This window comes from Pteropus medius, unplaced genomic scaffold, assembly GCF_902729225.1.
Source record: "Pteropus medius unplaced genomic scaffold, Ma_sr-lr_union100, whole genome shotgun sequence".
Lineage (NCBI taxonomy): Eukaryota > Metazoa > Chordata > Mammalia > Chiroptera > Pteropodidae > Pteropus > Pteropus medius.
In genome coordinates this window covers 4,625,566-4,646,683 of record NW_024342469.1, presented here as the reverse complement: position 1 = coordinate 4,646,683, position 21,118 = coordinate 4,625,566, and the positions used below count along the sequence as shown (strand labels likewise).

At 61.4% G+C, this 21,118-nt stretch overlaps 1 protein-coding gene across 2 annotated transcripts in view; it reads right to left on the bottom strand.

The window, feature by feature from the left end:
- SCUBE1 (signal peptide, CUB domain and EGF like domain containing 1) overlaps positions 1 to 21,118 on the bottom strand; it is a 115,396-nt gene continuing 94,278 nt past the window's right edge. For both annotated transcript variants that reach the window (XM_039863237.1, XM_039863236.1), the window contains 13 exons: positions 19,978 to 20,100; positions 14,969 to 15,088; positions 14,503 to 14,607; positions 13,460 to 13,576; positions 12,547 to 12,684; positions 11,154 to 11,357; positions 9,199 to 9,360; positions 7,802 to 7,969; positions 5,932 to 6,093; positions 4,201 to 4,398; positions 2,801 to 2,953; positions 2,351 to 2,430; positions 1 to 909 (listed from right to left, as the gene is read on the bottom strand). In XM_039863237.1, the coding sequence (XP_039719171.1) occupies positions 757 to 909; positions 2,351 to 2,430; positions 2,801 to 2,953; positions 4,201 to 4,398; positions 5,932 to 6,093; positions 7,802 to 7,969; positions 9,199 to 9,360; positions 11,154 to 11,357; positions 12,547 to 12,684; positions 13,460 to 13,576; positions 14,503 to 14,607; positions 14,969 to 15,088; positions 19,978 to 20,100 (1,883 nt within the window). In that variant the 3' untranslated portion in view covers positions 1 to 756. The remainder of the gene's footprint in view (positions 910 to 2,350; positions 2,431 to 2,800; positions 2,954 to 4,200; positions 4,399 to 5,931; positions 6,094 to 7,801; positions 7,970 to 9,198; positions 9,361 to 11,153; positions 11,358 to 12,546; positions 12,685 to 13,459; positions 13,577 to 14,502; positions 14,608 to 14,968; positions 15,089 to 19,977; positions 20,101 to 21,118) is intronic.

The following is a 21,118-nucleotide window of genomic DNA, read 5'->3' as shown; positions in this document are numbered from 1 at the left end:
TATTTTCATATATATTTATATTTATATATATATAATACTTAATTAGATGCTCTATCAAAGGAAAAGCACAAATCTACAGTTTCCTCGCCTAGCAGCTCTTTTCTGTCCCCTCACAGGACCCACGGGCCCTGACCACAGGGCAGTGGCGTCTTGGGCCTGTGGCCAGAGGAGTCTGCGGGTGTGGGCGCCCCTGCAGGCCTCGATACCAGCTTATCGAAGCCGTCCAGATGGCCTTGCACACCCTTCCTCCCGAGGCCTGGCTTGTCCTTTGGGAGATGGTAGCAGCCACGCTCCTCTCTCTCCTGAAGTGTCCTGCCAGAAGCACATGCAGTCCCCAAACGTGCTCTCTGCCAGGACCCGCCCGTGCGGTGGCACAGTGCCCCGGACCGGGTGGCATCCACCAGTGCGGGCCCAGGACAGGGCACTCTCGTGTCCAGGAAAGGAACAGGCGGAGGGAGGGTGGGAGAGGCTGCCGTAAGCAATGCACCCCCAGGGCGGGGAGGGACGAGGAGCGCAGGGCTGAGGTCCCTGCCGGGGTGTGGCCCTGCCCTCCACGGGAGTTGGCCTTTCCAAAAGGGCAGCCGCCACGGGGTCTCCCAAGGCAAACAGGGGCGGGTGGAGCGGCCTCAGCTGCGTGGAGGGCGGGAGCCGCCCGCGGGATGCCGCATCGCGGACACCGCACCGGAGGACGCCGCAGCACGAGAAGCCGCATCCCCGGACCCCGCATCCCCAAGCAGGGCGGCGGGTGGCACCGCGCTACTTGTAGGGCCGCAGGAACCGCGACACTTTGGAGCGCAGCAGTTTGATGAAGGAGCGCGGGAACATCTCCTTGGACTCCTGGGCCGTGTACTTGAAGTAGTTCTGGGGGTGCGCCAGCACGTCGAAGAGAGCCCTGATCAGCTTCTTGTCCTGCAAGACAGGGCCGGCCCGGGTGAGGCCACAGAGGGGCAACCACCATGCCAGAGACTGCATCTGTGATTATGGCCACATCTGCTGTCTCTGAGTTTGACGTGTCCTGCGGTGTCCATCCTGTGTGCTCAGTGTGGGCAGGAACCCCTGCAGCTCCTCCCCGACAAGAAGGACGAGGGGGGAAGGCGGGGCAGTAATCACAGGACAAACCTAAACTGCAGTGCTGACAGGTGCTAAGGAGGACTTCATGGGACTCCGAGTCTGTGACCTGACCAGGACGTCAGGGTGGCCGCCCTGAGGACAGGCTGCCAGAGCTGAGAGCAGAAGGATGGGTGGGGGTTCACTGAGGAAGAGGTCGGGGAGACTGTTCCCAGGAGGCCTTGGGGCCAGGCATAGGGAGTGTGCAGGTCCGAGAGCCCTGCAGAGGCAGGCAGGGGCCGAGGTTTCGCTCTGAGGCGGAAGGAACACTCTAGTTCTGAAGAGCTGCTCCCAGCTGCAGGGTGGGGCTGTGGGCAGAGGGCCAGGTGGCGGAGGAGGGGCGAGGAGGACAGAGTTGGGTGCTGTCTACAGGACAGACTGACGCGAGGCTAGGCCCACCCCCTGCTTCCTGCTCATCAGAGTCAGAAGGGCCCTTGAGGAGGGAGAGGGGTTCCCCTGCGCTCTGAGGCCTCCAGACCTCAGCAGGGTGCAGCTGCAGCAGGCAGATGTGTCACTCACAAACCATCCCCTGTGGGCACGGGTGCCAGGCCCGGAGCTGGAAAGGCCCAGCTCTGTGAGCGGCTGTGATTTCTCAGCAGAGGAAGTAGGGGCTCAGAGGGCTTGCCAGGGCCACCCAACTGTGACAGCTAGAGCAGAGTCACCCAGCGGACTGGCCCTGCCCTGCCCTTACCTTCTACGCCACCTCGGCTCTCAGGATGGGTGCTGTCTCCCTGGAGGCTGAGCCCAAGCACGACCCTGGGCTGGCTTCTTGTGATGCAAACCCAGGGCCCTGACCTGGCCGGCGTGTGCTGCCTGATGGCCATAGACCCCCTCAGTGACAAGGGAACTCTGCTTCTCAGGGCCATGATGGGATGAGGAGGGAGTCAGCCCAAAGGAGGGGCTGGATCCCACTGATTTTAAGATACCACTCTGTCAGACGACCCCCACTTCACAGATAAGGAAAGTGAAGCTGAGAGCTGGTCAGGAACCTGCCCGAGGCCACGTCACCAGGTCCTGAGCTGACCCCACCAGAGAGCTCTTCTCAGACCTCCTGTCTGGAAGGACATAAGCCTGGTCCCCCCCACCCCCCAAGCCCCGCCTCCCCCTCACCTCCTGTCACCTTCTCTCCTGTCCCCACCCTCCCCCCACTTCTCCGGGGCCCGGGGGCAGGGGTGGCCCTGGATCGTCACAGGCCCCTATTCAGGGATGACACGGGCCCTTTCCTGTAAAGAAGCTCACTTACTTTCAAAATTTCCTGGTGGTTCTCCGAGGCGTACAGCCGTCCGTCCCGCACGATGTCTTCTATCAGCTGCTGGTAGTCCTCTGCCGAGGCCGGGGAGGGAAGGTGCAGGGCTCCAGACCGCCTGCCGCCCCTAGCCTCCGGCCTCTCCCTCCCTGCTCCAGCCACAGGCTGTTCTGCCTCCGAGCCTTCCTGTCCTCCAGCCAACACTCAACCTCGAGATTTGGTGGCCAGAAAACCCCTACCTAACTCTCAAAATTCTCAGAACCCAGTACCTCGCGGAGAAGTCCGCAGATCCCACTAATGGCCCCCTCATCTGTACCTCGTACCCGGTGTGGGCCTGTCCGTCCCTCCCACCCCACCTCAGGCTGGAGCTCCCTGGCCAGGGATGTGTGATCCATCCCGTGTGCCCAGGGCCAGCCTGGGCCAGGCACGCAGTGTGGCTGCGCGTACCGTCGTAGGTGACATAGGGCACTTGGAAGCCTTTGCCGCTGTTGCCTTCGTTGGACTTGAACTGGACCCAGAGCTTGCGGGAACGCGAGGTGAAGGCGATAGGCCGCTCGTAGGTCTGGCAGGTCTCGTAGGTGGTGACAGACGTGGGCGAGGCTGGGGGCGGGGTCACGCTGTTGGTCCTCACCTGGCCTGTCCTCCCCCTAGTCAGCTGCCCTGCTCTTCCCTCTGTCCCCACCCCAACCCCAGTTCCTACTTGACCTTCTGAGACCCGTTTCCCTGCCCCTCCTACAGGAAGCCTCCCTGCCTGCTCCAGCTGCACCCCGCCATGTTCCCACTCCGCTCCGCTGAACCTCCTATGACAGCCGCTCTGCACAGGGTTGTCACTGCTTCTCAAGGACAGGCCTCATGCTTGCACCCAGGGCAGAACCTAGGTGGGGCAAGTCAGGCCGGGTGGCGCCCCCTCCCTGTGGGCACATGGACAAGGCCAGCCTCCAACCCCTGGGCTGCCTGGGATGGCCAAAGGGGGCCCCGCCTCCTCACTGCTCCCTGGGGAGCCTCCCTTCAGGAGAAAGACGCTGGTGCCCCTAGAGTTCAGCCCTGTGGGCAGACAGTGGAGGGGAGGGTGCTGGTGGCTGGGGGCTGGTGATGGCAGGGAGAGGTGGTTCCGCTGGGCCCTGACTGGCCGTGGGACCCTGTGCAGCTCCGGGCCCTCTCTGGCCCCGGCCCTCCCATTCCCACACTTTCCAGTTGATCAGCTACACTGAGCGGGCGACGGTGGCAAAGGCCGAGCGAAGCAAAGGGGCACAGCCTCCCGCTCCCAGGCCGGTCCCCGTGTCTCAGAGACAGCCTGGGCCCAGGTGTCTGGCTGGCTGTGCCCGCCTGTGTCCTCTGACGGGAGCGTGCTCCCTGTGGGCGCGGCCGCCCGACAAGTGTGTGAGGTCCCTGGCCTAGGCACACCGTGAGGGATCTGACACTGTCCCTGGGGCGCTCAGGGGCATCTCTGCCTTCCTTGCTGCCATGGCCATCTGGGCTCACACTTGTCCTGGCCCAGCGCTCACTGCCGGAAATCTCACCATGAGCCCCTGACAGGGCGGCCAGCCAAGAGGCTGGAGCTCGTGGAGGGGAAGGGACGGGCTGTCTGACCCTGGGAGGCTGTTGTGTGCGGGCACGGGCTGGCCCTTCTCCCCCACCCCAAGCCTCCGAGGGAGGAGGAGGCCCTGCGGAGTAGGCGGCCGCTCCTAGGGTCTTATTCTGGGCGGTGGGACGCCTGGGCTGAGACGCTTTCTGAGTGCTGTAAAGCCCCACTGTTGGTCAGAGCCTGGGCCCCGCCCCGCCCCGCCCCGCCGGGCTGTGCTCAGGGTGGGCGTGGCCGGCCGAGGCCCCGCCCCGCGGGCGCATACCACTCTTCCGCATGACCAGGACGTCCCCGCACTCATCCTCGATGGGCAGGAAGATCTCAGGGACCACGATGAGGATCCTGCGCTTAGGGGGCGGCGAGATGTGCCACACGCACTCCGCGTTGGCCGGGTAGTCGCCGGGGTAGTTGGGGGACTCGATGTAGCCCGTGTAGTCGCCGAGCTCGCCACCGCAGTGCTGGTCTGTGGGCGCCGCGGCCCGTGGGCCTGGTCAGGCGGGGCCGGCGGGGCCCTCCACAGCCTTGGAGGCCCAGGGCGGGGCTGGCAGGTGCTCCGTCCCCCTGCTGGCCCACCTCCACCAGGCCTTCCCTGCCAGCCAGCCAGGCCCTGAGCCAGTCTTCCCTGGGAGACCCCTCCCCCGGCCCGGGCAGCGGGGCTGCCCTCAGTGCGAAAGCAGGTCCCTACTTCCTATTGGTTCTCTTAGGCCCAACCCAGTGCCGCCTTCCTACTGGGCACCCTCAGCGGCTCCGCCCAAATCCCCAGGGCTGGGCGGTGTCCTGGCCTCCTACCTGGAGCCACCGCCCCAGCAGTAACCCCTGAAGGCTGTCAGAGCCCAGTGAACCCCAGCTTTCCCTTTCTCCCCATTTCCTCATCTGTTCATTCCTTTACTCATAATCCCTGAGCGCCCGCCAGGCGCCAAGTGTGGTCGCCCTACCCACGAAGCAGGAGGGCTCAGGGACAAGCAGGCGACACAGCAAGGGAAAGAGATATGCTCCCCCTACTTTTTTCTTTTTCAGCTCAGCCGTGTCTCCTGGACGAGGCCAACTGTGACATTTTTTACCAGCTAGTTGGTTCCCAGCCGCGACCTTATGAAGGAAATCGCCGCTGTCACTCAAAGAGATTTAAATGCAAATATCGGAGTCGTACGATTTCCTCATGTATTTTCATTTAAAAATCTTCCCCTCACATCAAAATATCTGGGAAACATTTCACTTTCACTTTGTCCTTCCAGAAGCTTCCCTCGGACTTGGTTTCCCCACATTACTCATCAGAATATTTAAACCCTGTCTGTCCCAAGGAGGCCATGAGCCCAGCCAGGGACAGCCCTGGGCGGAGGGGACAGCTTCCACTCCAGGATTAGATCCCCGTCAAGGGCCTGCTGGCCCCTCCGAGCGTGACCAGGATCCCAGGAAAGAGAAAACTGGCTGGAAATTGAGTAGGGAGAAGGTAAAATACCAGAAAATATGCCCCCAAGAACTCTGACAAATGAATTAAAAATACCTAAAAATAGAATATTCTGTTAGGCCCGATGGCTTGCTAAGCGGGGGCCTGGGATGTCATCTTTCCCGGCTGTCTGACGCTGCCCACACTTCTCTGGCTAAACCGAGCTTCCTGTCGACAGAAGGAGGCCAGGTTCCCCGCGCACCTCCACACGAACGCTCGCTCAGCGTCCTGCTGCCCCTTGCCCAGGGCGTCCGGTTCGCGCCTTCACAGGCCTCCCTGGCCAGGGACTTGCTCTTCCGTCCACAGACCCAGAGCCCGGAGCAGGGCCTGGCCAGCCACGGAGGCGCAGGCCACTCTGCTGTGTGACAGCAGCTGACGGAGGACTGGCACAACCACGTCATCACCCAGCGGGCCAAGCCAGGCGCACCGTGCATGCCACGGGGCCTCAGGTGGGCGTCCCACGGAGATGAGATGGAGCGAGGAGTCCCTGGGCTTCCTGTGCCCCCCACGACCTGCCCCCAGCCCCGCGGGCCTGAGGAGAACAGCACCTACTTTTGCAGTGTGTGACATTGGTGGAGCCGTCGAAGTCGGTGCTGGTGTTGCCCGGACAGGTGATGCAGTGGTTCTGGCCGAACTCGGGCTGGTAGGTGCCAGCGGGGCAGCGGACGCACCGGTGGGTGGTGGTGGTGTAGTGGTGGCCGGGGGAGCAGCGCACTGCGGGGGGAGGGGCGCACTGGTGGGAGAGGGCCCCCTGCCCTCAGGTCTCGCACACAGTTCAAGGCCCTTCCCCACCGCCCAGTGACCTCCCGCGTCCAGCCCCTGAACGGGCCGAGCCCTCTGCTCCCTAATCCTGTCGGCACTGTGCAGAGTGCACCGGGGACCTCCGGGGACCTCGGGGGGCCTCTGGGCTCTCAGGGAGCCAGCCTGAGCCCCGCTCCTGAGGCTGACATCCTGCTCACGCTACCAAGGACGCAGGTGCATCTGGGGACATAGATGGGGAAGGACATGCCGTCAGCCAGGTGTGGAGCTCTCCAGAGGGGGGGGTGTGCGCCCTAAGGGCAGGTGTGGCTGGAGTGGAGGGAGGAGGTGGTGCTGGCCGGAGGGAGGCCGGAGGCCATGGGGAGGACTAGGCTTCCTCTGGGCGAGGAGGCCCACGGAGCCACTGTGTTCCTGGCTGCCGCACTGGGAGTGGGCAGTGCATGTCAAGTCAAGGCGACCTGGGAGAGGCGTGGCCTGGATCAGGTGGCAGCAGTGGGGCTGTGGCGTTAAGAAGGTGGAGCCAGCAGAGGCTGCGGATGGGCTGCTGTGAGGCGACAGGGAGGGAGCACTCAGAGTGGCCCCGAGGTTCCCGAGCACCAGGCAGGACAGAGGTGCCCTGCTCTGGGGGGGAGGGGCTCTGCATGGGTGGGGTCCGAGGGCTCCTTAGGTGGGGGAGCTCTCGGGGCAGGAGGGTGTGGAGTCGGGTTCAGGGGAGAGGCTGGAGGCAGAAGCTGAGGTCACCGTGCAGAGATGCCATTTGAAGTGAGCAGATGAGGATGAGTGTTTCCAGATCCAGGAGTGAGACGGGCCTGGGACGTCCAGCACTACCAGGGTGAGGGGACAGGGGAGGCTGGGCTGCGGTTTGGGCCAGTCATGGTAACCGAGAACTGACTCGGGCTCTGCTAAGCCAGGGTCCTGTGGGCTGCCTTGATGGGATCCACTCCTGGGGAGCAGTGGGGGTGACAGTCTGGATGGCTGGTGGGGGTTCAGGAGGGAACGGGGAGAGAGGAAGCGGAGTCCAGACACTCCGTACAGGGCTCACGGTCAAGGGGAGAACATGATCAAGGGGAGAGAATGCAGCAGGAGCCGGTGGCGGGGGCGGCTAGGGAGCTGGGGCTCTCCCCCAGAAGGCGGGGCCAGAGCAGTCTGTGTGTCCTCGGGCTCATTGGGCATCGGCGGGGTGGGGAGGGGAGCTGCCCCCAAGGCTTGTCTGAGAGGGAGCAGGGTCATCAGTGCGGAGCTAGGCTGCGGTGGGGTGGGGCTGAAGGAGCGGCTGGACTGTAGCCCTGGAGGGAGGATCTCCAGTTAGGGTGACCTGTGACCTCACCCCCACTGCCCTGCTGCCTCCCCTTCCAGCCTTCCCTCCAGAGGCAGCTGGAGGCCCTCCCCAGCCGCAGGAGCTGGCGGTCCTCGTTGCTCCTGGGCCTCAGAGCTCTGGAAGGTGGCCATGGTGCCTGCCTGGCTCTTAGCAGAGACCTGTGGGTGGCGTCGTGTTGGGCCCCCTCTTGTCTCGTCCTAGTGTGTGGCACAGTGCTGGTCACCTGTGTCCACCGCCTGATGGCTCCAGTCACCTCCTCTGCCCTTGGAGGTTCAGCCGGCAGGAAGTGCAAGGCACAGGGGAGAGAAGTCCCTAAGTCTGGCGGGGTGGGCGGGACGTCCTCACCTTTGGCCTCACAGTCCTGGAAGGACGCCGTGCCCTCCTGCTTGGTGAGCAGCCCCCCTCCGCAGGGGAAGCAGCTGGTGCGCCCGGGCTCGGGCTGGTAAGTGCCCACGGGGCAGGCCTGGCAGGGTCCGAAGCCGTCTGCGGAGAAGAAGCCTGGGGCGCACTGGCCTGGAAGTCAGAGGTCGCGGCTCAGGCTGGCGGGAGGATGCCTCGGTCAGGGCCCTGCTCTCAGCCCTCGCCTGCCCCTGGGAAGGGCGCCAGGGCGCCAAGGCTGGGGGTGGGTGAGGGGAGAGGCCTGGGAGAGCCTGTTGGCCTCGCTTTACTTCCAGCAGCAAGGAGGGCTGTGGGGTGAAGAGCAAGTGGCTTTGTTGCTGAGCTGGGAAGTGTGGACCCGGGTCGTGGGAGGTCAGAGGGACTCTCCCCACGGGGCAGGCTGCACCCGGTCTTCACATGTTAAGCTCCAGGCTGATGCCGCCTTGTTGATCTGCAGGGCTGGGCCAGAGCAGAGGGAGGAAGCCTGTGAGGTCCCCGAGCACACAGCTGGGACAAAGGGAGGGGCGTAGAGTATACTCTGGCATTGAGGAGAAGGTGGGTTTGGTGCCCTCAGCCCGGACCCTGGAATTCTCCGCTCTCACCAGGGGCCACAGTCGCCATCTCCCCGGGGGCAGAGACCACACCCCTGGAGGGTTCCGTGGGCCAGCGGGCAGCCGGCCAGCCTGCAGAACTCGGGGCTGGGCTCCAGTCTCTTCTGTCTCCTAGAGAAGGCTGGAGCTCTCCACCACCTAAGTCTCCCACTCCCCTACCCTCGCAGGTGTGCCTTTCTCCACCTGTTCCCTTGGGTGATCCCCAGAATGGCCCCAGAAGGGAGGCTGATGGGAGGAGCTATGAGCCTGGTTAAGTGGGGTAGTAAGCGGAAAAGCTCTTTGCAAACCACAGTGTGCTTGGTAGATTGACAAAGGGCTTTTCAAACTATCTACAGGGAAAACTGTAAAGTTCTCTGTGCTGAGCGGTTCTGGCCCAAGTACATGGCACACTCCATAAAGCTTTGCCATGCGATGGGTTCTCCACGAAATGCAACAGGTGCAGTCACCCATGAAGCACTACACGCCCCCGTCATAAGCCGCAAGTTGTCCCGCAAGCGATCACGGGTTCGTAAACTGTGAAGTCCTCCCCAGACTGCATGCAGCGTGCGTGCGGCACTCTTGGTCACGGGGACGCTGCGTGTCTGCAGTGCATTCTGTGTGCGTAGCTGCGGGAGGTCGGGGCCAGCTCGGGATACGGCGCAGAGCTTCACAAAGAACCGCGGGGCTCTGGGCCTTTGCTCTGGGAGCCTCTGTGGAGACCGGAAGCACCGTGTCCCTGCCCCGGCCTCTCCTCCGGGCTGGGCCCACACTTGCCTCCGCATTCCGATACGTTGCGGGCACCAGCCAGGCCGAGCCCGTCGCTGCTGGGGCACGGTGTGCAGCTGAGCTGGCCGTCCCCGTCCTGGTAGGTCCCCGGTGTGCACGGCACACACTGGCCGGACTCTCCGCTGAAGTAGGTGCCAGGCTCGCAGGCCACTGCAGGGGCAAAGTGGAGAGATTGCTCGTGGCAGAGATGAGGAGTGGTGACCGCGTGGTCTGTCTCCAGTGCCTGAAGCCCAGGCTCTGTCCTGTGAGACAGATCCATTCTAGAAGGATCCGGGGTAGAAGCCAGACGGTGCCATCTGTGAGGACGCTGGAGACCTGGCCCTGGTCTTGCGCTTCCTCTTGGCTGCTCTGCTCAGGGCCCTCTGCAGATCCCCCACCTCCGCCCACTCGTAAATGCTGCCACCCCTTTGTTTTCCCTCTGGTCACCTCCCGCCCTCCCGCTCTGAGCCCTTGGGTAGGGTACCAGCTGCCTCCCGGATGGGCCACAGTCATGTCATCCAACCTAAGCTCCTCTGCCTCCCTCTCCTTCCCCCTGTGGCGGAGCTGGCACCTGAGGACATGGGGCAGCGCAGAGGGCTAGGGGAGTGACAGAGGCATGGGCAGGAAGGCCTGGTGGCTGAGGAGGGTGCAGAGATGGTGGGCTGAAGACAGAGCCACGCAGTTGGCTGCATTGAGCAAGTGAGCAACTGATGGAGAGAGTAAGGGGAACTCGTTCTGTCTGGCAACGTTTCTGAAAGTCTGAAGGTTTCAAAATAAGCGGATACAGAAATGACAGCGAGAAGGCAGCGCTGCCCGCTTCACTGGCTGAGCCAAAGTCCTGCCTTCTCCCGCTCCCCTCTCTCTGTGCTCCTAATCCCCCCTTTGCAACGGCTCCCCGAGCGGTATCTGGCCAGCCTGTGCCTTGTGCTCCAGACTCGTGGCTCCGCCGCCTGTTCCACGGCTTCATGGGGGTGGCGTATGAGCGGCTCCGACTCACCAGCACGGTTGGAACTGTCAACCTCGCCATCCCTCTTCCCCGAGGTTCGCCCGGGGCGGAATGGGATGCCACCTCCGCCCGAGCTGCCCGAACCCTTGGCGGCATCCTCGAAGCCCCTCTCTCCCCAGCCGCCCCTGCAGGGTGCCGCGTTCGTCTCGTTCTTTCTACTTCTGCCGCCTGGTTCTGGGCTCCACCCTCCTCGCTCGGCCACCCCTGCACGGCCTTCCCATGACAGACGGCAGACGAGGCTGCTCTCCGGTTTAGCGCGTCCAGTGTCCCACAGCACTCGGAGCGGCGCCGGCCTGCGAGGCCCTGGTGCCTCAGATCGCCTGTGGGTGTGCTCGCCCGCTCGCTGTCTGCTTCTTTCCCCCACGTGGACATAAACCCCACTAGAACAAGGACCGTCTGCTTCACCACCACGTAGCCACCTCGGCTGCCTCAGACCCGTTCCATCTCCACAGGCCAGCCCCTGGGGCTCTGGTCAAGTCACCAGCCTCGCTCAGCAGGACCCTGGCAGGCCTCAATGCCCACCTGTGCTGTGGACCTGGCCTCACAGGAAGCAGCCTGCAGTGTGGCACTGCACCCCTGCGTGGCCCTCGGCCTCACGTGCATCTTCGCTCTGCCTGCCCTCAGCTCCCAAGCCACCCCCTGTGGGAAGCCTCTAACCACACAGATGGGTTCCCATGCCCTTCGCACCCCTCTGCTGTGGCCTTGCTGGGCTGTGCTCGCCTGTCCCACCCCTCCTCAGGATTGTGATGCAGGTCAGATGTACAAACTTTCACTGAGTGAGAGCCTTGTCCAGGGCCGGGCACCAGAGGGTGCTCTTTACGTGACAGCCATTGCGGCAAGTGCCACGGTGCTTATCTCTGGCAGGCCTGTGTTTCTGTCCCCTCCTGATGTGCCTGTCTCCCAGGCCACACGTGGAAGGAAGGACAGAGCGTCCGAGTGGCCATGGGCAGGGACTCACCGCATCTGCCGTCCTGCAGCACCTGGCCTGTGCCGCACGCCCCCTGGCCCTCCAGGGCCTTGGCCGGCCGCTGGGCCACCTCGTACTCGGTGTCCGCGACCTGGACGGAGAACTGCTGCCGGCTGATGGACTTGCGCAGGGTCCTGACGGCGGCCTGCAAGCTCTGCTCCGCTCGCTTCCGTGCACAGTCTGCTCCGCAGGTGTCTGCGGGGGCGGGAGGGACTGTCACTCGCAGCCCCCATGAGCAGCCTCTTCCCTAAGGCTGTTCCTCTGTCCGGCGCTGTGCTGGCCGGGCCTCTGCTTGGAGCGCGTTCTCGCAGCAGCCTGGGCCAAGGCACCACTGCTGCGTCCATCTGCCATATGGGGAGACTGAGGCTCCGAGAGGGATGACCTGCTCAAGGCCACACAGCGGATCTGAGCAGAAACCAGGCCTCTGCCACTGCATCGCACCACCTCCCCGGCATAACTCACCGATGGCTGCTTCCCCCGCCACGCAAACACCCTCGAGGCTGCCTGTTCCTGGGAAAATGTCCAGCACTCTGGCCTTGAATCCAAGGCCGCTCGTGGCACAGTCCCTGCCTGCCCTGCCAGCCTCAACCCCCAGGGCTCCGACATTCAGCACGAACTCCGCTTTGCAGCCGCCGTACTCACCGTTTCCCGAACACATCCAGCTCCCTCCGACCTCTGCGCCTTTACCTACCCTATTCCCTCTGCCTGAATGTCATTCCCTGCCACCTCCTCCATTTGGTGAACTTTGATTTCAAGTCCTGATTCAAATGTCACCTCTCTTGGGAAGACTTCCTGGGCTCCTCCCTGGGGGAGAGACCACAGCTCTGCGCCCTGCTAGTTCTCACGCCCCTCCCCTCTGGTGTCTCCCCAGCACCGGGCAGTCCATGTGCGCGTCTGCCGCCCGTGTCCAGGAGTGCTGCCAGCGCGGGGACCACAGCGCCCAGGGGCTGGGCGCACCCAGCACACGTTTGCCGACAGATCTCGACTCCTTTGTCACAACTCAACACCCCTTCACGGCCAAGAGGAACGTGCTGGTGTGAAACACAGGCCAGGACCGTAGCCCTCCCCGGGCCTTGGGGACGGCGGGTCTTTGGCTCAAGTGTTCGGAGGTGGCGGCAGGCACAGCCCTTTCAGGCCCCAGCGAGGGCGCGGACGGGTGGGGAGAGGCCGTATGACTGTCGCCGTGGGTCCTGAGCCCCGCTCCTCTCGTTGCCCTGGGCCTCCTGTCCACGCCGGGCTGCAGGCAGCTGCCAGGCCGGCCTCTATGCCCAGTAGCCGTGCTCGGGTGGGAGGCCAGCTTCATGCTGGCAGACCCCTGCCACTCCTCCCGGTCCGCTGTCCTCCCTGAGGCCCTCAGCAGCACGCAAGGGACCCCCTCACCCACCTGAGGCCTCTTCCATCTTTGTCTCAACCTCGAACTCTGCTGTGATATGGGTCACCTCCTTCGATGGAGACTTTCGGCCACGGCGTCTCTTCTTGGAGGAGTCACACTTGAAGGTCACAAAGGTCAAGTGGCAATTTTCTGGACAAGGAAGGGACCGCTGTGGCCAAGGTGGCACGGGGCAGGGAGTAGGGTCCTATCTGGCCCTGCACACCGATGGCCGTCGGCAAGGGTCTCACTTTGCTTAATGGTCCAAGGTGCAGATGGGGAAACTGAGGCTGGAGGAGGCTGGGGCTGGCTTGAGGTCTCAGGAGGGGCTGTTGGCTGAGCCAGGCCCTGCCCCCAACCCTCCGAGTCCCCAACACTGCCGCACGGGGCGGCACCCCTGCATATTCCTGGTGCAGCTGTGCAGCTCTCGCCTGGCTGGGCCTGCTGCGGCTGAGGTCTGTCACGTTAGAGGAGGGATGCTGAGGAGTTCGAGACGCTTCGTGGAGGCGGAGGTGGCATGCTCCCCTCCTGGGCCCTTCTCGCCATCTTTCCCCTGCCAGGCCCCAGCCCGGACAGACTTCCCGGCCACCCTCACTCGGCATGGGGCCCTGTGATTCTTGCTGCTAGACACGGCCGGCCTGTGCAGAAAGCTCTTGTCCTGGGAGCTCGTTTAGCCCCAGGTGAGGCGGGGACGATGGACCCCAGGAATGCTGGGGGACCCAAGTTTTCCACTTCCTGCTGCCTGCTTTCCCAAGGGACACCATTGCTGTGGACAGTGCACCAGGTGTGGCTCCTAGGGCTAAGGGACCGTGGTGGTGAGGACGAAGAGGCCCCACCCTTGGAAGCCCAGCCCTGCTGGACCCTGGCCTCCAGCTCCCGAGCACGGGTCCCCCAGCGCCATGTGGTTGGTGGCAGGTGGCCCACTCACCCAGCAGCAGCTGCCTCAGAGCCTCCCTTGTGGGCTCCCGGCTGCGGGGCCGGAGGTGGCACTTGGCATCGCGGATCTTGAAGCGGGCCTTCTGTCTGATGGGGGTGGCAGGGGCACCTGGGGAAAGCCAAAGTCCCCCCAGGTGGTGGCCTCTTCTGTGGGCGGGGAGGTGGTAGGGGCCAAGGGCTGCAGAGGCGTGCCTGGAGTGTGAGGGGCCGCCAGGAGACAAATCCACCAGGAGCTGGGGGGGGGCCCTCATTTCTCTCTCTGCAAATGTGGACGGTGGGGTCAAGGTCAAGCCAGGGGCCCTCCAGCCAGAGTCTCCCCCATCAGCAAAGCCAGTTCTCATAGCCCGTGCTTCAGGAAAGGGGGCGGAAGACAGAAGGCAGCAAGGAAGGGAAGGGGGCTACAAACGACACATGCCCAGGCCACCGATTCCTTGGAAGAGCCAATCCCAGCCCCTTGGACTAAAGAACCCTACAACCACAGATGCTCAGAATCACACCGTGGACGCATTAAACATACACGCGTGCATCCACGTCCCTGAATCCAGCATCCCGAATATGAAAAGATGCTGAAGACAGAACCCCTGCTCCTGCTGGTGGGGGATCTGGCTGCGCTGTGCTGACCGGGACCGGCTCGTTGGTCCCAAGGCCATGAGAGTGCAGTGCCTCTGGCACTTCTGGGGCAGGGTCTTCCAGGACAGCTCTGACTCGGAAGCTCTTAGAACCTGATGACCATCGCAGATGTGGCTCACTTGACTGAGACAGGGTCTGAGACCCGTAGACTCAGTGACCCACTCGGGTGCTGTGGCCGGGGCCTCAGAGCCAGGGGGGCCCTTCCGTGGTCCACCGCCCCAGGGCTGAGACTCAGCCCCCAGCCTGTCTGCTTCTAGGTCCCGACTCTGCTCTTTGCTCCCTAGCACCCTGGGCCACACTGGGCAGGGCCTGGGCCATGGCCCTCCTTCTCCGCACCAGCATGATGCTAGACGCGAGGTCAAGGGGTCGCGCAGGCGCGTGTGACGCGGACAGGCCAGGGGCTACCTGAGCAGCTGAGCCCCATGCTGGAGCTGGTGCCGTTGCGCTTCTGCAGCGTCTTGCCCTGGAGACCTGGGACGCCGCAGCTCAGGCTGTAGCTGTTTTCCGAGTCTGCAGGGAGAGCGGTGGTGAGCCGGGCCTGGGCGCCCCTCCCTTCCAGCGCCCCAGACCCCAGGGGCCTCAGAGGGGAAACTGGATGAGACGAAGGTCAGGACTGACTCTCCGTCGGTTCATTTTTGGCCACACGATTATGGGGTAGGTGGCTGGGTAGGAACGAGCCCATTGCACGTGTTGAGAGGGACATTGTGGCCCACAGAGAATCATACGGTTGCTCAGAATCACTCTGACCAGGGCCGAGGGTCCCTCATTCTTAGGTGAGGCTCCTTCTTGGAGGACAGCAGGGGGCAGGGGCGGGACCCCAGGGAGGGAAGCCCCCACCCCCTACCCCACGCCAGGGACGGCCCCGGGTTACCTGGCATGAAGTGGGTGTGGGCCGGGCAGGAAAGGGAGCAGCTTTCCACACTGCCCGCCTTGCTGCAGGACAGCTGGGCCCGGGGCGAGGCCTGGGCCCGGGAAAGGCACTTGCCTGTCTCTGCGGGGAAAGAAGACACATGAGAGGCCTTGAGGGGACCAAGGTGGAGGCTTTCTGGGCATGGAACGAAAGGGACTTCCACTATGCCTTTGTCCCACGGCCAGACTGGGATGGGGCTGGGAGATGGCCAAGTCCAACGTCCACCTGGATGTGTGGGGACGCAGGCCCCAGAGAGCTGGCTCGCTCCTCTTCCCCAGCACGAGTGCAGGCTGCCTGCCAGGAGGTTCATGCCCGTGCCTGCCCCGGGAGCTCCTGGGGGCGGAGTTCTCCAGGGGAGGGGTCCACGCCCAGCTAGGGGGAATAACAGCTGACAATGGGCCTGGGCTCCTTGGCAGTGACCGACCTCTGAGCATGGGAGGTCACGAGGAGCCTTTCTCTGCCCCACAACACGTCCGTGAGGTGTCTGAACATGCCCAAACCGAGCTCTTCAGAGTTTCTCACGTGCTTATTTATGTCTTGAAGGTTAAAACGTTCCCCAGACTCCCGGGGAAAGATGGAGAGTTCTAGCGTTATGGCAAACATCAGAACTGACTTTATAGATGTCTAACTGGTTAGAGACAGCAAGCTTAAACGAACACGCCTCAGACGCATCGCACTCTGAGTCCGTCTGTCATCAATGGCGGTGTCGCTCCAGTGAACAGGCTGAAATAGGGGACTTAGCTGGAAAAATAAATTGGAGTGGGAAATCACCAATTTGGATGATTTTCAACGTGTGGCTGAACATTGTCAAGGAGTCTCAGGAAGTAAATAATCTCAAAATAAAAACAAACTCACGGCCCTCCAGATAAAACATCTGGCCTCCCAAATAAATACAGGACCAAAGTCCTCTCTTTCCAAAGAATTAAGAAACTGTCAGTAAAAACCCCTGCGGGGAATACAGGCCAAAAGGGCCCCTGGAGGAACCACACTCACACGGGTTAAGAGACAGAAGAGCCACCATCCACCCACTTCCAGGGGGACAGCGGTTCCTGCACTTCCTCTAAATCCCCCAAGGGAGTTGTGAGTAACTGTAGATGGACAACACAGCTTTCTTCTTTGCCTGGGGACCACCCTTTGGGAAAGGCGAACCACCCTGGCTGGCCCTGAGCGTCTGCACGCTCTTGCTGGGGACGCAGGAATGCGAAGCACTGAGTGATCGCTAAGGATGAGGTAGCATCTCTGCAGACGCAGACGGCGGGCAGGATGGCTTCTGCTCACTATGAAATCGGGGCGTTCCCCACGCTGGGGATCCTCGGCGTGATGCAGACCCACTGGCTGCGCTGGCATCTGCTGGGCCGGGACTTGCGGGGAGCGAGGGGAACCATGGCAAATGTGCTGCTCACGCTGCTTGCTGTGCTGCGGGTCACGGTGTCCTTGGTCTCTGACCCAGGAGTCTCGTGGCTTCCGCCAGCACCCATGAGACCGCAGCAGACGAGCTGACTCCGCTTATACGCAGGGTGAAATCTCTCATTCCACCACAGGTACCGTGAATTCCGCCACCAGAGAACACCACGGCCCTCGGAGGAGAGTTCAAAGTTGCCTCGAAAGCAAGGGGTGGGCAAATTGGCCGTAGGAAAAACGAGAAAAAGGTGCTTTGGCCTTAAAGTAAGAATGTTTGGTTGCGGGAGAATCTGAAAGAGGCTAGTGAAAGGGCAGTTTGAGAAGGGACAGGAGGTTGTAGAAGGCTCGGGGGACGCGAACCGGATTTGTTGTGGTTTACCAGAACCACTCAAGTGGTGGGACTTTCTAACAACCGTCCATCCTCCCCCAGGTGGCAGCCTGCGCCTGGCCATTTGGGACCGTCGTCCCTCCTGTGGCCGAGGCCCCTACGCGCACTGTGCGGAGGGATCTGCAAACGGAAATGCCAGCAAGATATACCAAGATGCTAGTTTTAGAAGGCCCAGAAAATTCTCCTGCACAGGTTCGGAACTGCAGCTGATAGGAGCCTTGGTATGCCGACCCTATGTGTGATTCAAACACGGAGTCCCTGGGCCGAGACGCCCACGCTGTCAGTGGAACATGGGGAACGGCCCAGGGAAGAGCCCAGACTGAGTCTTCGCAGGTTGCTGTGAACTTTTTTTTTTGGGTATAAACACGCAACAGTTAGATCACACTCTCAGGGCACAAACTCAACAACATGACAGACATCTATGCCTGAGGGTGTCAAGGTAATTTGATGGGGAAAAAGAATGGTCTTTTCAACAAATAATCCTGTGACATCTAAACAGTCACATGGAAAAGAATGAAGTTGGACCCCTATCTCGTACCATAAATACAAATTAACTTAAAATGGATCACAGACTTAAACGTAAGAGCTAAAACTATCGAACTCTTAGAAGAAGACAGGTGTAAATCATAGGGAACTTGGATTAGGCGATGATTTCTTAGGACACCAAAATCATCACCAAAGGAAAAAATAGATAAATTGGACTTTATGAAAATGAACTTTCCCGCTTCAAACGACACCACCAAGAAAATGAAAAGACAACTTGCGGAATGAGAGAAAATCTTTGCAAGTCTTCTACCTAATGAGGAACTTGTATCCAGAATATACTATAATGCTTTACGACTGAATGTTAAGACAACTAACCCAGTTAAAAAATGGGCGAAGGATCCAAATAGACATTTCTCCAAAGAAGATACATAATGGACCATGAACACAAGCAAAGATGTTCAACATTATTAGCCATCAGGGATGCGCAAATCGAAATCACAATGAGATGCCACTTTGCGCCCACTAGGATGGATGGCTAGCGTCAAAAAGTCAGATAATAATGAGTGTGGTGAGGATGTGGAGAACTTGGAATCCTACACCACTGGTGGTAAAATGGTGCAGCCACTTTGGAGAACAGCCTGGCCGTGCCTCAAACGCTAAACACAGAGTTACCATGTGACCCAGCAATTCCACCCCTAGCTGTAGACCTAAGACAACTGGAAATGGATGTTCACACAGAAACTTGTAATGAATGTTCGCAGCAGCATTATTCATAACCAAAAAGTGGAACAAACCCAAATGCGCATCAGCTGAGGAGTAAACAGTATGTGGTATAATTACACACTGGCATATTACTTGGTCATGAAAAGGAATGGAGCACTGACACGTGCTCCAGCGTAAGGGACCTTGAGAACATCGTGCTCAATGAAAGAAGTGTCACCTAAGGCACATCGCATCATTCCGCTTATATGAAACGTCCAGAGTAGGAATCCGTAGAGACGAAAGTCGATTACGGTTGCGTAGGCCTGGGGGGCTTGAGGAAAAACGGGGAGTGACTGCTATGGGCCGGAGTTTCTTTTCGGAGTAATGAAAATGCTCTAAACTTGCTTGTGGCTGCACGAGTCTGCGATTGTAGATTGCATCTTATGCTTTAAATGGGTGAACTATATGGCATGTGAGTTTTATCTCGATAGAGTTGTTAATAAAAACAAAGAACAAAATGACAGCCGCCGACTTGGGAAGTCAGCCAGCTGGTGGCAGATTTGCTCGGTGATCAGACCACTAAGGCTGGTGCCACCCATTCCTCCTTAGTAGCCAGCATGTGCCGTGATCCTAAGACCGATATCGCCTGATCCTTCTTGTAACCAGCACGACCCAAGCGAGCTCTTCCCCAAGCTCTAGACGGGACCAGTGGTTTGCTTTGCCCAACAAGACTTTGCCTGAACAGCGCAGCGATTCTTAAGACAGCGACACGTTCGGCTTTCTGATTTCAGGTACTAAGTGATGTGTCTGTTCTTTGATACTTCCATTCATTCATTCATTCATTTAAAAAAATCTTTACTGAGTGTCTACGACTGCCAGGCTCGGTTAGAGGTGCTGGGGATACAGCAGTGAGCTCGACAGGCCAAACACCTGCGCGGCCGTGTACAGCATACGTTCTCGTGACAAACCGGCAGGGGCACGTAAAGTAGCCACCGTGTCTGGTGGTCCGAATGCCGTGGAAGGAAAGGAGGGGACGCGGGGGTGGGCGGGCGCCGCTCTGGCTCTGTGTGCAGGGAAGGCCTCACACAGCAGGCGCCTATGGGGAAGTGAGGAGCCCCCCGCGTACCCTCTATGTTGAGGTGGGGGGACCGCACCCACGAAGTCAGTGAGGCCGGCAAGGACGCGTGAGGCGATCAGACCCGGGTAGCAGCCTCTTGGCTCTGCGAAGGGCTCTGAGCGGAGGGACGCATTCTGACGCGCATCTAAAAGGCGCGCTCTGGCTGCCGTGGGGATGTTACAGCACGTGGGCAGGGACCAGAGAGCTGTTTGAGGGACACAGCCCAGCGCCCAGGGCAGGCCCACCATACAGTGGAAAGTCAGTATGCGTTTGTGGAACCTCCCACTGGGGGGCACTGTCCGGAACTCAGCTTAGAGGCGCCCCGGTGCCCAGGTCGCTCGGGCAGAGGGCACCCGATCGCTGTGCAGGTGGTTCCCCCCCACCCCCCCACCCTGCCCGATGCTGTGGGGCTGGCGGCCTGGGCAGCTGGGGGGTTTGCAAAGACCCAGGTGTGCCTCGTATAGGCTCTGATGCTGCTGCACCCGTGGACCCCTCCCCAACACTGCTTCCTTGGCAGGACAAGAGGGAGCTGCGGGAGCTCAGGCCTCCACATTCCACACCCTCTAAGCTTCCAGGTCCTTCTGAGCTTATGGTCTGCACTCACTGACCTCCAGATCGCCACCTCTGTGCCCCCTCCCCCGCAGGTCTGTCTCTGTTCCTCCGGCCGACACCCCGCTGCTCTCTTACCTGTGTCCCCTCTTCTCTGTGAGCCCTCCTCCCTGTTTGCCATACACCATAGCCATAGCCCAGGAACTCCGAGGCCCAGAGGAAGTACTGGGCTCTGTCTTGCTCGCCCTGCCTGGAGAAACCACTGCCCCTCCCGTCAGGCACCCGGTGGATGGGGAGGGGTCCCGCAGTGCGCCCCGGGGCACTCACCCACGCAGTCCTTCCGGTTCCAGTGCAGCCGCCTCCCCGGGGGGCAGATGCATTCGTAGCTGCCTTTGGTGTTGACGCAGCCCTGGTCACAGCTCCCGTTGTTCATGCTGCACTCATCCACATCTGGAAGCGCAGGCGGGCGTCATGGCAGGAGGGGGCTGGCCCAGGCCACACCCTCAGGGCGGGCAGGGCAGGGCCCACCCAGGACAGGAGGGCCAAGAATCCCCGGGCCCTAATCTGATACTGCCACATGTGGCCTCACACAACACACACTCGAGCACGCATGCACACACGTGTGTGCACATGAGGCTCGCACAGACACCAACACACATCCCTCCGGCCCAGACTGGGGGCAGGACAGAGGAGTGGCACAAGATCAAAGTTCCCATCGGCTCTTTTGGGGCAGGGAGTGAGCACTGGCCCAGGGACCATGCGCCTTATCTCACTGTGGGACTCTGGGTGACCCCTTCCCAGCTGCTTCCCTCCTATATGACAGGCACCCAGCTGAAAGGAGTCACCTGTAAGGCCCTTCCGTCCGGCCACCAAAGACCCAAGCACACGCAGCGGCCGGGGCAAAGGGCGGGGCCTCCGTCAGGACTGAGCACCCGGGCCACCGGCATTCGGGGTGGCAGGCCCAGGGAAGCCGGCGCCCATGTTTGGAGGGGTTCCTCCAGGGGAATCTGCAGCTCACCCCAGGCGCTACCCCCAGCACCAGCTGTGCCTGATCACTTCGCTGCCTGACCCCATCGGGCCTTCACAGCCACCCAGCAGACACCCCAAGTCACAAGAAAGGAAGAGACACTCAGGACCGAGCGGCCATGCCCGGCAACTCCACCTCCACCGCTGGCCCCAACGTCCCTCAGTCCCATCCTGTGTGGCTCCTAAATACATCTAGAACCTTCTCCTTCTCTGCATCTCTCCCCACCCTGCTGGAGCTCCAGCAGCTCGCATGCCCGGGGCCGTCTCCGGGTGCCATCAGGGTGGCGAGAGCGGTCTCCTTACACGAACTTGGCCATGTCGCAACCCCGCTTAAAGCCTCCAGCGGTTTCGCATCTTACCGGGAAGAAAACGCCAAGTCCCCTGTGGGGCTCACGACGCCCTGCGTCCTCCCCGCCTGCATCTCCCTCCACGGCCACGGGCT